The sequence below is a fragment of the Drosophila mojavensis genome, unplaced genomic scaffold (genome assembly GCF_018153725.1).
Source record: "Drosophila mojavensis isolate 15081-1352.22 unplaced genomic scaffold, ASM1815372v1 contig_36, whole genome shotgun sequence".
NCBI lineage: Eukaryota > Metazoa > Arthropoda > Insecta > Diptera > Drosophilidae > Drosophila > Drosophila mojavensis.
In genome coordinates, this window is record NW_025318858.1 from 15072001 (window position 1) to 15087252 (window position 15252).

Consider the following 15252-nt stretch of genomic DNA (forward strand, 5'->3'; position numbering starts at 1 on the left):
ATTGGCCTGCAACTGCAGCGTGGGCTGATCAGCACGTTTGCGGCATTCGGCATTCGCTTTTAGCACCTTTTCCTGGGCTTATCTCTCACGCGATAAGTTTTAATAAATGGCTCTATCGATGGCCTCTCTATTCCCTTTTTAAATGCCCTGACCCCAGTCAAAAACAAAAAATGTTTCTGGGCACATTTACGCAACAGTTAGTAGAGGGCGTGGCAAATCGGGCAACCCTGTTCCTTTTACTTCTTAAACTATTAATGCATATTGAAACATGTCGTGACATGTCGGAGAAATAAATATATGATAAATCTCTGAAGTTAGAACCCAAAAATTCAAAAGTCAACAAACAACAGATTTCCTCAGTCTAAAACATTCTCAACTGAATGGCCAATCTCTCTGTGATTCTTGCAGTTTTCTTTAAAGCCAGTCTATAATTCAATACTTGGAATATCGTGGTCAATGCCGGCACAAGCCCCGTGAGCTAAGAATTCCTATTGGCAGTCAATAATCAATAAGTCAGTCAATCAGTAGGACAGGCTGAGAGTTCAGTTTTAAGCAACGGCAAATATTACACTGATTGATACGAAATAATCCCAAACCAAGGAAACAACTGTACACATCTATGTACATTCTTATAATTTCCGAAATGTTACGTCTAGGAGTATGCCTTTCCTATCCTCTTAACTCCCAGAGAGAACAAATTTGAATGCATGAAGATTTCTGTATATTTAATGTGCACATTTTAACAATTCTTATATCTATTTGTAAAGTAAACTTGGTTGATTTCGTTCCATGGTTGTCGCTCAGATCAGTTATCATCTATGGATCAGTTATCATCTAAAAGCCTTTGAGGGACCATTTCTGTAGTTTTTTGTTTTTATTGCGGCGCCTCTTGATGACAGTCTTGCCAGGCCTCCTGACCACCCTCCACTTGCGCTTCCTCCTTGTCTTCTTGCCAGCTGCGGGTGCAGCCGTAGTGCCTGTTCCTGTTCCTGTTCCTGCTGTTGTGGCTCCGCCGGCTGGCGGGTCAGTTACTGTTGGCGCCGCAGTTGTCTCTGGAGCTAATGTTGTAACTGGATCTAATACACAGTCGGGATGAGCCACATTAAGGGCGTCTGAACAGTCAGTGCAGCCCGTGGGAAGGCCAGCATCGTCGCATGCCACTGCATCGCTCTTAGGCAGATATGAAAGGCATATGGCCAGGAGGGCACAGCTTAGCAATACAACTTTCACTTCCATCTTATTCAGATCAGTTGGTGAATGATACTCTCACCCCAAGACTCCGTTGCTTATATAGCAATTCGAAGTGTTTTGCACAGTCTTCACAGATGTTTCCCAATATGCGATTTTAGTGCTACTGTGTCATGTGTATTTGAGTAGTTGGAGCTTCCTAATATTTACTCAACTGGAATGTTATAAGTGGGGCATGACGAATTTATATAATGAATTATAATTATAACTAAGTGGTGGGTAAGAAATTCGAATCATTAATTTGTTTGACTAAATACATGTATTACTAAATAAATAAGTGAACTAAGGAAAAAATCGTTAGAATTGATCAGAGCATTAGCCTTAAACCGTTATTTCTTCCTGGATATCAAAGGAATTCATTTAGAAATGTATTTATACTATCAATAATATTATAGTAGATATAGCATTTTAGAGCTGCAGCATCGCCCCTAAGCTATTTACATAGCTTTGAGTAATCGATATCGATTATCTTAGTCGAAGGTATATCTGCAATATATTTATGATCTTGTGATTTTAGTGCGCTTAAAATTAAAACTGAGTCTTCTACAGTGCTAAAGCTAAAATTAAAACAACATTTTTGAGTTTGGGCATTACTAGTGTTAAAAGCCCATATATACATATATTCCAACTTTCAAGTCTGTAGCACGAATAATACTTCCGAGATGTGAAGAATTGTATAAATCATTATATTGTGAGGTCCAAGCAGTTTTAATTGCAATTGTAATTCACGTCGTCAATTCGGGGCTAATAGCTCAAAGCCAAACTCTATTGCTACCATATTTCCTTATACTGGGACGTGGCATTTCCCAGTAACAGTCGAATTGGGAAAATCTTGAAGAACACGCGCTAGCAAAACCGTAGAGACCTTACTGCCAGAACGCTATCCCGGGTATCTCAAAAGACGCTAAAATGTACGCACTCAAATACCAATGTAAATAAAATCGATTAAAACTAAAATAATTGTCCATTTATTCAAGCAGACTTCAAAATTTGACTCGTTCAAACTAACTGATAGAAAGGCGAAGTCACCTCTGCTCATCATCCTGCTCAAATACATATGCCTATACCCAATGAGAGTTATATCATTTGTTAATGGACAAATTAATGATCCGAATTTCTTACCCACCACTTAGTTATAATTATAATTCATTATATAAATTCGTCATGCCCCACTTATAACATTCCAGTTGAGTAAATATTAGGAAGCTCCAACTACTCAAATACACATGACACAGTAGCACTAAAATCGCATATTGGGGAACATCTGTGAAGACTGTGCAAAACACTTCGAATTGCTATATATGCAACGGAGTCTTGGGGTGAGGGTATCATTCACCAACTGATCTGAATAATATGGAAGTGAAAATTGTATTGCTAAGCTGTGCCCTCCTGGCCATATGCCTTTCATATCTGCCTAAGAGCGATGCAGTGGCATGCAACGATGCTGGCCTTCCCGAAAGCTGCACTGACTGTTCAGACCCCGATTATGTGGATTATACCGACTGTGTATTAGATCCAGTTCCAACATTAGCTCCAGAGACAACTGCGGCGCCAACAGTAACTGACCCGCCAGCCGACGGAGCCACAACAGCAGCTGCAGCCGCAGCTGGCAAGAAGACAAGGAGGAAGCGCAAGTGGAGGGTGGTCAGGAGGCCTGGCAAGACTGTCATCAAGAGGCGCCGCAATAAAAACAAAAAACTACAGAAATGGTCCCTCAAAGGCTTTTAGATGATAACTGATCCATAGATGATAACTGATCTGAGCGACAACCATGGAACGAAATCAACCAAGTTTACTTTACAAATAGATATAAGAATTGTTAAAATGTGCACATTAAATATACAGAAATCTTCATTCAAATTTTTTCTCTCTGGGAGTTAAGAGGATAGGAAAGGCATACTCCTAGACGTAACATTTCGGAAATTATAAGAATGTACATAGATGTGTACAGTTGTTTCCTTGGTTTGGGATTATTTCGTATCAATCAGTGTAATATTTGCCGTTGCTTAAAACTGAACTCTCAGCTTGTCTTACTGATTGACTGACTGATTGACTGACTGATTGAACACTGACTTAGTGGCTTATTGATTATTGACTGGCAGTATAACTCCGAAATAAGAAACACAATTCAAACCCGATTTTAACACAATTCAATTTTGATTCTTATGGTATAATGGAATAGATGCATTTAATTTTATGTGTGCACACAAAACGGTTGCTTTTTATAGTTTTGTTTCAAATCATCTATATAAAAAATAATATAAATAAATAAAAATAAAAATTTAATATGTATAAATATAAGTCAAACTGAATTTAAAATTAAAGAATCCAGCTCCAAATATGTGATATACATTTTATTAAATTGAAATATAAAAATGTGTTTAACCTATTTATGTTTTCTTTTTCTTTTTAATTTTGATTATTATTCTCAATATGATAATACGAAGCGTAGGATCAGTATATCGATATAATGCTTTAACAACAAATTAGTTTACATTACATTACAAGCCAATCCCCATTATTTCTCTAGCAACCGATTGACGAAAATAGTAAGCGATATGCTGCTAGGCATATATGATACAAGGAACATATGAAACAAGTAAGAACGTTGCGGTTGGGCGTTACCGACTGCATAATAGTCATTCATTCGCAAACCGATAGAGGATGTTAAAGCCAATTTAGTGGGTAAATTTTGAGTTTGTAAATCCAAAACAGGTAAAAATCCCGATTTACCACCACCCCAATTTTTAGAACTAGTCAAAACTACTTTGACTGTAGAATTTGGATGCTTGCGCTTCAATAATATAGAAACAATTAAGAACGTTGCAGTCGGCCGATACCAAATGCAGAATACTCATTCACATCCCATTTGCCACACCCTCAATTTGTATATAAGTAAGTATGTACATTCTTTTTGTGCAAATTAACAAATGCTGCTAACCGCAATTTAGTCGCTAAGGTTGAGATTCCAGTTCTAATACTTTTTATACCCTGAACCCATTGAAAATGGGAAATCAGGGTATAATGGTTTTGTGAAAAGTATGTAACAGGCAGTATGTAACTGCGCAGTTAGCAGAGCGCGTGCTTATAAGTGCATGTGTATGCATGTGTGCATAAAAGAAGTGCAGAATCATTGGAATATTAGTTTGGATCCCTGATCTCCTAGTCGAGCAGTCTCGACTGGAGCCTTCTTAATTTTTTTTTTTTTTTTTTTTTTTTTTAAATTTATTTTAAGCGCTGAATCTGTACAATGCAAATATAGTACCTTAACAACACAGTTAGATTATTTTATATAGAGCCTAACCTTCTGATAGTTCTAATACTATTCAAAATTCAGTTTTTCCCTATTTGCCCCGTTCTCACTGGGCGTAGACATATGAAGACACATAAAGAAGCGTAACAATTTTTTTTAGAGGCGACCCGTAATTTAACTATCTAAATTTGAAGCTTCTGGCTCCTAAACTGTGGGAGATATAAACTTTTGTGGTTTGTCACGCCTCCAATTTCTGGTCTCTACCATCAATAGTGCCTAAGATATAGCAGTATTTAAAAAATCACTTTATATTCAGATTCGATTTGCTACGACCCTAATGGGCATAGACATAAAGTCTTTTTTACTTGAAGTTTCAGCTTTCTAGCTTTTTAGCTCTTTAACTAATATGATTTCTGGAATATCGAAAAATTGATAGACGGACATGCACCAAATCAATCTACCCCTGAGTATAAAAAACTACGAGGTATATTATTCCAAAGAGTCGTAAGAATTTTTTTTCCGTCATCGATGGTAAACTCCTCTACTAGTGAATAATTGTAGCTATATAGCCCACTAAGAGATCACGATAACATCTTAAAGAGGCCATCCAACCAGTGGCTAGTTAATAAATATTTAGATGAGACAAACAGGGGTTTAAATGTATACAGTTTTCTGTATATTTATTGTGCAGATTGATCCAAATTTTGTATATCTATTTGGAATATAAGACTATTTCATTTCGGCTGTTGCTTGTCGGTCGTGATGAATCTGTTCTGATCAGTGATCAGCTCTGCAATTAGCCCTTGGTGCGGCGCCTCTTGATGACAGTCTTGCCAGGCTTCCTGACCACCCTCCACTTGCGCTTCCTCCTTGTCTTCTTGCCAGCTGCGGGTGCAGCCGTAGTAGCTGTGCCAGTTGCTGCTGTTGTGGCTTCGCCGGCTGGAGGGTCAGTTACTGTTGGCGCCGCAGTTGTCTCTGGAGCTAATGTTGGAACTGGATCTAATACACAGCCCGTGGGAAGGCCAGCATCGTCGCATGCCACTGCATCGCTCTTAGGCAGATATGAAAGGCATATGGCCAGGAGGGCACAGCTTAGCAATACAACTTTCACTTCCATCTTATTCAGATCAGTTGGTGAATGATACTTTTACGCCAAAACTCCACTGCTTATATACTAACTCAAAATCCGTTTCCATAGTTTACACAGCTGTTGCCTAATACCTCGTGCTTTGCTTCTGAATTATTTTGCTTTATTTTGATTATCTGGTTAAGCAAACATAGAAAATAATAAAACAAATTGTACAAACCGTGCTTTGTTTGCTAAAAGTGCAGACAATAGCTCTAGAGCAACTAACTAATCTAATCATTGGATATTAAATAATCTAGTGTTAGCCTTTAATCTAATCAGTCATTTTTATTATTGGTCAGACTAGCTCTATAAATAAATTAAGTATAAATAAAAAATCTTCAACAAAATATTCGATCGGACTAGCTATGAAGGAACCAATAAATAAATAAATTAAAAATAAAATTTAAATTATTACAAAAATCTCTAACAAGTTATTCGTATCCTACATAGGATCGACTATCAAAAAATATATATTTTGTATATCTAAATTTGATTTTAGTAAGTTTTTAGATTATTTTCTCAGCTCTTTTAGCTTATTATAAATTCAAAATGAATGTTGATATTAGGGCTCTTATAGGGCTAAGCTTTCCAATTGACCTTCACGTCACATTAATGTTCCCATTTCAAATGAACCGCTCAAGGGCCTCGTTTGGTGCATGTTAGTTGCCATTTACAAATGTGTGTGTGAGTGTGTGTCTGGAATGTGTGTTGATGTTTACGTACAGCAAAATGCAATTACACTCAAATTTACACACACTGCCCCAAACAACGGCCAAATGTGCGTTCCACAATTCGAACTGAAACAACATTGCAAATTGATGAACTCTATAGAACAACTCCAAAGTATTGAAATCAAAATAGTATCAAGTAATACTAATAGGGATATTTCAATACTTATTCCCTCACAAACCGATTTAAAAATAAGAAATAAAAAAATTGTCTCCAGACAAAACAAAATTATAAATAATAGCAAATAATAGTAAACAAAACAATCAATCTTTATACTGTCGAGTGTTCTCTTTTGATTATAAATATTATATATGAAACATGATATATGTGATTTGATTGATTGATGAAGGATAAATATTTTTGAGGAATCGAGCAGACAGTTCACATGTTTGTTTTCAAGCCTTACAAGTATGAACAAATTGTCTTTAATATTACTATATAAATATTATATATAATTTATCTATTGTTTTTTTTTTCAGTTTAATTAAAACTTACTTTACATGCGATGTCAATATTTAAGTTAGCTCGCTATGCGGGACATTGTTACTTAGTCAACAACTGATGTATCTGAAAGAAAAAAATTAAAATAAAATATATACATATATCATGAATAAATAGTATAGAAAAATTTACTAGACTAGACTGGTTAATCAAAAAAAAAAAAACAACATTATTTTCACAATTTTTTTTTTTTTTTTTTTTTTTTGAATATTGTTACTTCATTAATTTGCTATAAATTCAGCATTTCGATCACAAAAATATACGAATGCCAAAAATGTAAACGGACTGCCAGGGCAATAGACCAAAATACCAAAATAAATTTGAAACAGTTACTAAATGTTACTAAATAAAGACTTGCAAATGTGAAATGGAAAATCCATTGCAAAATGCCAGCAAAATCGAAAAAAGCACGTACCATTTCATGTAATTACTAAACAAGAATAATGCAAATAGTAAACATAGAATATCGATTTAGTATAGTACTGAATAATATGTAAACAGCTATCTAAGAAATAACATAATAACATATGAACTGTAGATGCCCAATATATGAATTAATATGTTTATGAGCAGGGGGTATCAACTGTTAAAGGCATATATGTTAAATAACTAAATGTTAAATTTAAATAGTAACGTTAGAGAAAGCGTAGGACCCTAGCTGTAAAACGATATAGATTTTTCGAAAGTTCCCTATTTGAGGATGTTCTCTAGAAGATCACTTACTGTTTCACTCCATGTTTCTTTGTCTCTCGCTCAATCTCCATCATTCGTAATTTTTTTTTCCGAGTTCTCTGTATTCTCTAGCTCACTCTAATTCTAATACTCTAACACTAATATTGATAAATCTACAAATCTCTTTATCTCTCCTACACTATCTTTTGCTTTATCTCTTATTCATTATTTCCCTATCACTCTATCGCTCTTGCTATCCCGTTCGTCTCTGTCTCTGTCTCTCACTCCTTTTCTCTCTCTTTCTCTCTCTCTCTCTCTCTCCCTCTCCCTCTCCCTCTCCCTCTCCCTCTCTCTCATATAATATTTTTATTTTTTTCTTTCTCTGTAGTCAGGGCCCTGCAAAATTTAGAACATTCTGGCTCTATTATAGAGCCTTGAAAAATAGAATAAATCCCAATTTGTCACTTCGCCAATGAATTTATCTAAAATACCTTCTTGTTTTATAAGGCGAGACTATACAGAAGCATAAGCTTCCAGCTACGCATCGTATATAGTATATGACTAATATACTCTTAAAACATTGTGAATGAGCACAGTCTACGCTCACGCATTGGTGTGAATTTGCTCAACAAAACAGAACATTTACATGCAGACGGGCGGACGAACGGACGAACAGACGAACAGACGAACAGTAGATGGCTCTGAATAGTTAAAACAAGCTGGAAATCTGTAGTACATTACTGTGGTAACTGCGAGGATGCTAATGTCTTTTAGATAATCGCTGGCATGCGGTGCTCTTACTCGCCAGCTGGCATATTAAACAAAATGGCGTCGACAGGCATAGACACACAGACACACACACACGCATACACGTACACACTTAGGAGCAGCCGCAGCATGAGCAGCAGCAGCTTAGTCGATTCGAACGCCTAAAGCTATGCTAACATTTTCATGCCATTTGATTTTACTTTGCTTCGTTATCTACCACTCCCCCAAGCGTCCCACGCCCCTGGCAGCCTGGCAACACATGTCCTGGCTGCTCTCGGGTAATGTAAGCGTCGTAGCAGCGCCTAGGCTATTAGGCTTATCGTTTTCATAATTTACTAAAAATAATAAGCAAACAGGGATGTGTCTGCCTGGATTTGTTCACATGTGGCAATGCCAACGGCCAACTAATGCTCAGATTATGACCAAAATGACCAGCCAGCTCACCAAAGGTAAGGCAACAATGAGGTCATACAGGTTGCGCAGAGAGCAATAGAATTTTTTTTAATTTTAATTTATTTTATTTTTTTTTTTTTTTTTTTTTTTTTTTTTTTTTTTTTTTTTTTGTATTTTATTTAAACAGGCTTTTTACTACCTAATTGGCAGCTTAACAAGTTGAACATAAAGACACAATTATTTACAGTACACACTACAGAAATTTCATAACAATAACAATATAACAATTAACAAAAACATCAACAAACAATAACAATTTTTACGTAAATCACATGCAATTTGACTTGATACATTTTTATAGGAACCTCGCAGGGAGGTCCTGTGGATGGCACTTCTTCAGTCTTCTTTTTCTGGCTGCTTTCTTAAGTCTTCTTGCCAAAGGGTTTGGGTGGCCTTCGAGTCTTGCAAGGTAGCTAGCAGCTACCTTTTGCATAACGTCTCCAACTTTGGGGACCCTGAGATCTTTTTCAATGTCCCTGGTACGCATATACCAGGGAGCATTGCAAATTTGCCGGAGGATTTTTGCTTGTGCAACTCTTATTTTATTGAGATTTGTTTTTGCCGCAATCCCATAGATTTGAAGCGCATATCTCCATATGGGGCTGAGTATTGCTTTATAAATTGTCACTTTATTGTATAGTGACAATTTATTGGCCGGCTTAAGAAGCCATGACATCTTTGCGCTTTTGGACAAAACAGACTTTTTGACCATCGTGGTGTGCATATTAAATGTAAGCCTTCTATCTAACACTACGCCCAGATATTTGTGGCTTCTTTTGTGCGGTAGTGTTGAACCCTGCATGCTAATGCGACCACAGTTTAAAGGCCTTGTGGTAAACGTAACGTTTGCGCATTAGAGAGCAATCGAAGCAATACAAATCGTCAGCAAATACCAAACGCAAAGCATGTGTGAATATTATATAGCAATTTCCCTGGAATTCTTTTATTGTCTACGGAAATGGTGAATTGAGTCTTCAGAAATGTAACTTGGACCCAATGATGGGGCTAAAGCAAGTGATACGTCCGTATGCTTAAAAATCTGGATGACTTCACACTCAAATTAAATGTGAAATACAAATAAATTCGTATCAAATTGAATGCAGTGACGCACACAATAAAGCGAATATAAATACGTAATTCTGCGAAATGTATGAGAGATAGGTAAAGAACAATATTGCAAGTAAAATTTGGCAAAGCTGAAGACAGTCAAACAAAACTTACAAAAAAAGTAAAAAAATTATACCTTTTTTTGTTTTCTTATACGCCCGATAAATATGAATAAACAGTTAGAAAATCGGCTTGGCATTCGAATGCTTTCGAGACGCAACTTTTTAAGGACTACACTCATTCAATTCAGTCGTGTCTCCGACTCTTATCACTCACTCCTTTCCTCTCAACGTATTCTGAGCGTGATTTTTACTGGAACTTCACCTGAGTTATAACTGTGTTTGCTACTTATGTTTTTAATTTATTATAGTTAAGAGTTTATTAAATTAAAATACTTTTTTATTTTTATTTTTTTTACAATTTTATTTTAATTTTTAGATTTTTATTTTTATTTATTTTTATTTAGTAGCTTAAAACGTTGCAGAACACTAATCTGTAAATATTTCTTCAAGTAAAAGGCCAAACATCTTTTACTCTCTATTAAATATTTATTTAAACGCATTTTAATAAACATTTCCACTATAAAACACTTTAGCTAAAGAGAAACCCCAATGAAATTTTCCATTCAAGAAAGTCTTACAATTTCGTATCCTAATGATACGCTTAACCCAAATGAGTTTTGGCTTTCTGGGCAAAGTCAAATGCTACGCTCGTTGTTAAGTGATTTTAAAGGCAACAAATGGCCAAAAAGGTCAAGTGGGATTAATTAGCTTTGCTGGTCTGGTCAGGTCTCAGCCTTTGTGTTAGTCACCGAATCCATTGTTGCCAAATTAGTTTTTTCTTTCTGTCTGCTACAAAAGAGTTTAAATAATTCGTTTTCCAGCCGGATATGGCACGTTCTTAAGCCCTGATTCATTAAGTAGATATTAAGCATATATTAAGGATTTGGGTAGATATATAGAGATATAGAAACAGTATTTAAATAAGAGATATATAGAGATATCATTTATAATATAAATATTATAAATATAATAAAATATAACAAATGAAAATAGATCTAAAAACAAGTAAGAAAGCTCTAGACGAGACTGCTCGACTAGGAGATACCCTTACTGCGCGCCAATTCCTTTTATAGTCATACAATATTAATGAAACTTTCAAAGCGTGATCATATGGTTAAAATGGTTAAATATACTTTTCACAAAACCATCATACCCTGATTTCCCATTTTCAATGGGTTCAGGGTATAAAACGCCAGTCAAAATAACGCAGCTAAATATTTTATTCTTGTTCAATTTGTTTTTATTTGACTTTTAGAATTAAATATTAAAATAACTTGCTAAACATATTCTCATTCAGAAATTCTTATTTTCATACAACTTTTGTTCAATATTTATGAAATAAATAATTTAATAAAATTGTACGATTTTAATTGAATTTTTAGAAAAGAAACTTACAAGTATTGTATGCATTTAATTGAATTTTGAAGGAGAAACCACCAGCTATTATCAAAAAATAATTGCGTTCAGCCACAGAACTAAGCTGTCTTGCAACAAGAAAGGTAACTTAGGCACGGCTTAGGCACGTGCCACACTCACACATTTTATTTACTAAATATTTTACAATAATCAAGTGCAGCAATCAGAGCACTCACAGCTAACCAGAAAGAGATACAAATCAAGAAGCAGAGAGACAGAGAGAGAGAGAGAGAAAGAGAGGACTATGGACCAATAAAATATGCATGACAGAGCATCCAGTGAAATCCTCAACAAAGCTGACATGTAATATGTATTGTGCGAATGTGTGTGTGTGTGTGGGCGAATGCTTTTTGAGTGTGTGAAAACATGAAGCAAACATAGACTCACATTCACACACACACACACACACACACACACACACGCAGCACGCATACCAAGCAGCCTGATCAAATATTTATAGAGATAAAAATACACGCCAAAGGCGCATAAAATTACTTAAGTGTGAATTTGAGCTGAATGCGAATGCAATGCGGTGCGAGCATTTAACAGGTAGCCGGTAGCCAACTAATTTCACAAACTGGCCAAAAATAAAAACGAAAAAAAAGGAAAAAAAAAAATAAGAAAATGCCGCAGCTCTGATTTATTGTTGGTCCCAGTGCTGCTCCAAAATGCTGAAATGAATTATTACCGGGGCGATCAGAGTCTGCTCCTTTCTGCTGGGCAGCTCAAAAGAAGCTTAACTGTCTCTCTCCCTCACTCGCTCTCTCTATTTCTCTCCCTCACTCACTCTCACTCGCACTCTGTGCTTCGCCTGCCGCTTTCAGCTGGCAACTTAATGTCAACCATATACGCTCGGGTATTATGCAAATATTTTTATCCATGTGTGTGTGTGTGTGTGTGCATGTGTATGTGTCGCATTTTTTATTGGCTCGGTTTCATTTGCTTTGTAGTCCCTTACATTTTGGCCTATGCAGTAAGTTTATATTTTACATTTTTTTCAATACTTCGTGCCGACAGTTATGAAGCACTCGTAATGCCCATAAGTCTTTGGATTTTCTCTGCTTAAGTCCACTTCTACGTCAATTAGACATGTTCTAAATATGCTTCTCAAATAAAACTTAATTGGCTTTGCAGCTGAGCTTGCCAAATGAATGATTGAATGAATGAGTGCCGCATTCTATAGTTGATTTGAATTATATTTGATTTCCACTTGACCGTGCTGCAAATCCCAGCCTCGGTCCATGGACCATGGCTGGAGCACACAACAAACGCTTGACCACATTTGCATAACCACACAAAAACCATATCATGCTCTATTTACATAGCCCAACTGGGCCACTCTTGCACTCCATTGAAACTTTTGGCCAACCAACAGCAGCAAGTATACGTCATGTATGCGAAACTCAAATAAAATAGAATAGCCACAAAATGCAGCAAAAAACGAGAAAATAAAGAAGCAAACAATTGCAATAGAAATACTAAAATGTTGCTAACGGCCATTAAGTGCAAATAGCTGAGTGCCGGCAGCCACAGTGGGGCAGAGTTTCGAAAGTTGTTTCAAATACACTTGAGCTTGTTGCCGAGCGCGTTGCATGCAACTCAAGTGGACAACTCGTATCGAGGAGCTATTACAAGACCGAGTTGGGCTGGCCAACAAAAGTTCTTGCACTTGACACACACAACTTCTCCAAAAGAGCTCCAAAATATGTGCAAAGAAATTTGTATAAATGGGCGAAACTATGCTCAAGCATATTGCATGCTATGAATGCACATGCATAACACATTTCCACCCACATTTCACACCAGAAATATTCACACACATGCACCATCTATCTATCAAGCAACAAAGCCACAATATTACACAAAAAAAAAAAAAAAAAAAAAAAAAAAATTGTAAGAAATCAACAACTTGAAGTGGTCAAGCAGACAGCATGAACTCCCAGATCTTGTTCTTGATGAGCTCTTACTACAGATTTATAGCAAAATATATCTTAATATATAATGTAAATTACAAATTAATACTATTAAAATAATATTACATTAAAATATTAACATTAATATTACATTAACTTAAAATTTCTTTCAAAATTCAAATTCTCAATCAAAGAAAATATATTATTATACAAATTAATACTATTAGAATAATATTAATATTCCGTTAAATTTCAAAACCACAATCAATGAAATCAAATAATATGTGAGTCACCCTAAAAATGGTTATTGGAATTACCTTTAATGAGCCCTAGTTTAATCCTAAATATTATTAATTTTGAACAGATTTTGAATTGATCTAAAAAAAATCTATGACAAATCCATAAAAAGTAAAATCTAAACTATATTTATTGATTATAGGTTAGAGTTAAAATAAATTGAAATCTAACTTCAATAATTAAACAATATTATCTGGGGCTTCTAGCCAGCAGACGGACAGCACTTTAGCGACTAAGCTATTGCCTTTTGCAAAGATTTCATATAAACCAATTCACCCAGAGCTCAAATTTTTAATGTATTCAAAGCAAAAAAAAAAAAAAAAAAAAAAAAAAAATTGAGATTTATTTTCCATTATCTTGATTGCTTTCAACAAATTCTAGTTTAATCAACAACATCAGAATATGAATTTAGTACAATTTAATTTCCTTTTGTGACAATTGTTCAACACGTTGTCACCTCGATTTCTTGAGTGCTCTCAGAAACTGTCAGGAAAAGAATTATATATCGCATTTTGAATCCTAACGAAGAGTTCTAGGAAAAGGAGGCAGAGCTGTGCTACAAATTGCTTCATTTTTTTATTTATTTGTGTAATTTATCAACAACGATAAAAGTCGACAAATAATTTCTGTCAACTAACAAAAATTTAGTGTCAGGCAAATTGTTTTCATTTATTTAACATATGTTTAATATTATTTATGTATATATTATTTTAGTTCTAATAGCTATTTTTGTTTATATAAATATCATATTTCACTTTTGTATATTCTAGTTAATTCTAATTTATTCAGAAAAAAATTTATTTATAACAAAATATAAGTATATAAGTATTTTAGATTATTTTTTATTTCCTTAAATTAAGGGAATATTTTACGAAATATGTTTTTTGTATTTTAAATTATATGAAGCGACAATTGTTTTGAATTTTTATTGAATAAATAAAAAAAAAAAAATTGTTAATTTAATGAAAAGAAAAATACATAATTCCTTTTATTGTTTTTTTCTTGTCGATTCTCACGCTGTCATCTTTAGATCTTTAGCTGCTGCTAATACCGATAGAGAGCATATTAAATTAAAGCCAACATTGTGTCTATGTGTGTGTGAGATTATATAACGTATTCTTTGACGCGTGCCCCAAACTTTTGACTAAAGAATCCAAATAAAAATTGAATGATGCCCTAGGCAAAATCACTTATCAAATAAAGGAAAAAAAAATTAAATAAAATGTGCATGAAGATTTTTGAACAATTATTCATGCTTTAATTAAATTGCGTATACGACATGTGCGACACAAATTAAAGTGCCCCCACCAGTCCCACACCAAGAACAAGAAGAAGCACAGACGTCGCTGCAATTCAGTTGCCATAACATTGGGCTAAAATAAAAATTTACTTTCAACAATTTTTATAAGACCAAACAGCAGCAGTCGCAGCGGCTGCGGTTGCCCGCCTCAGTGCTTCACACAAATTAATGTGCTACGGTCTCTTTCATGGTATATATTCCGCTCTCGCTCTCTCTTCCTCTCTCTCTAATGCTATTGCTGTCCCGACCTAGCTTGCTGGCACACATGTCCTTAGGGCTATTCGCTATGCCTTGTGCATTAATTTCATGCTTTAATGCTCGCACACACATAAACAGGCAAGCACACACACACGCACACAAATACATTACAACATGTTGACGTCATAAGTGGTGCGTGGAAATAG

General features: G+C 35.1%; 3 protein-coding genes across 4 annotated transcripts in view; 1 reads left to right on the forward strand and 2 right to left on the reverse strand.

The window, feature by feature from the left end:
* Window positions 1–15252, reverse strand: part of LOC6576835 — a 209536-nt gene that overhangs the window by 165804 nt on the left and 28480 nt on the right. For both annotated transcript variants that reach the window (XM_032728532.2, XM_002002784.4), the window contains exon 2: window positions 6855–6926. The gene's annotated coding sequence lies outside the window, so the exon portion shown is untranslated. The remainder of the gene's footprint in view (window positions 1–6854; window positions 6927–15252) is intronic.
* LOC6576848 lies at window positions 835–1236 on the reverse strand. Its single transcript, XM_002002796.1, has one exon. It carries the CDS (start codon window positions 1234–1236, stop codon window positions 835–837), a length of 402 nt encoding a protein of 133 aa, XP_002002832.1.
* Window positions 2602–2976, forward strand: LOC6576849. Its single transcript, XM_002002797.1, has one exon. It carries the CDS (start codon window positions 2602–2604, stop codon window positions 2974–2976), a length of 375 nt encoding a protein of 124 aa, XP_002002833.1.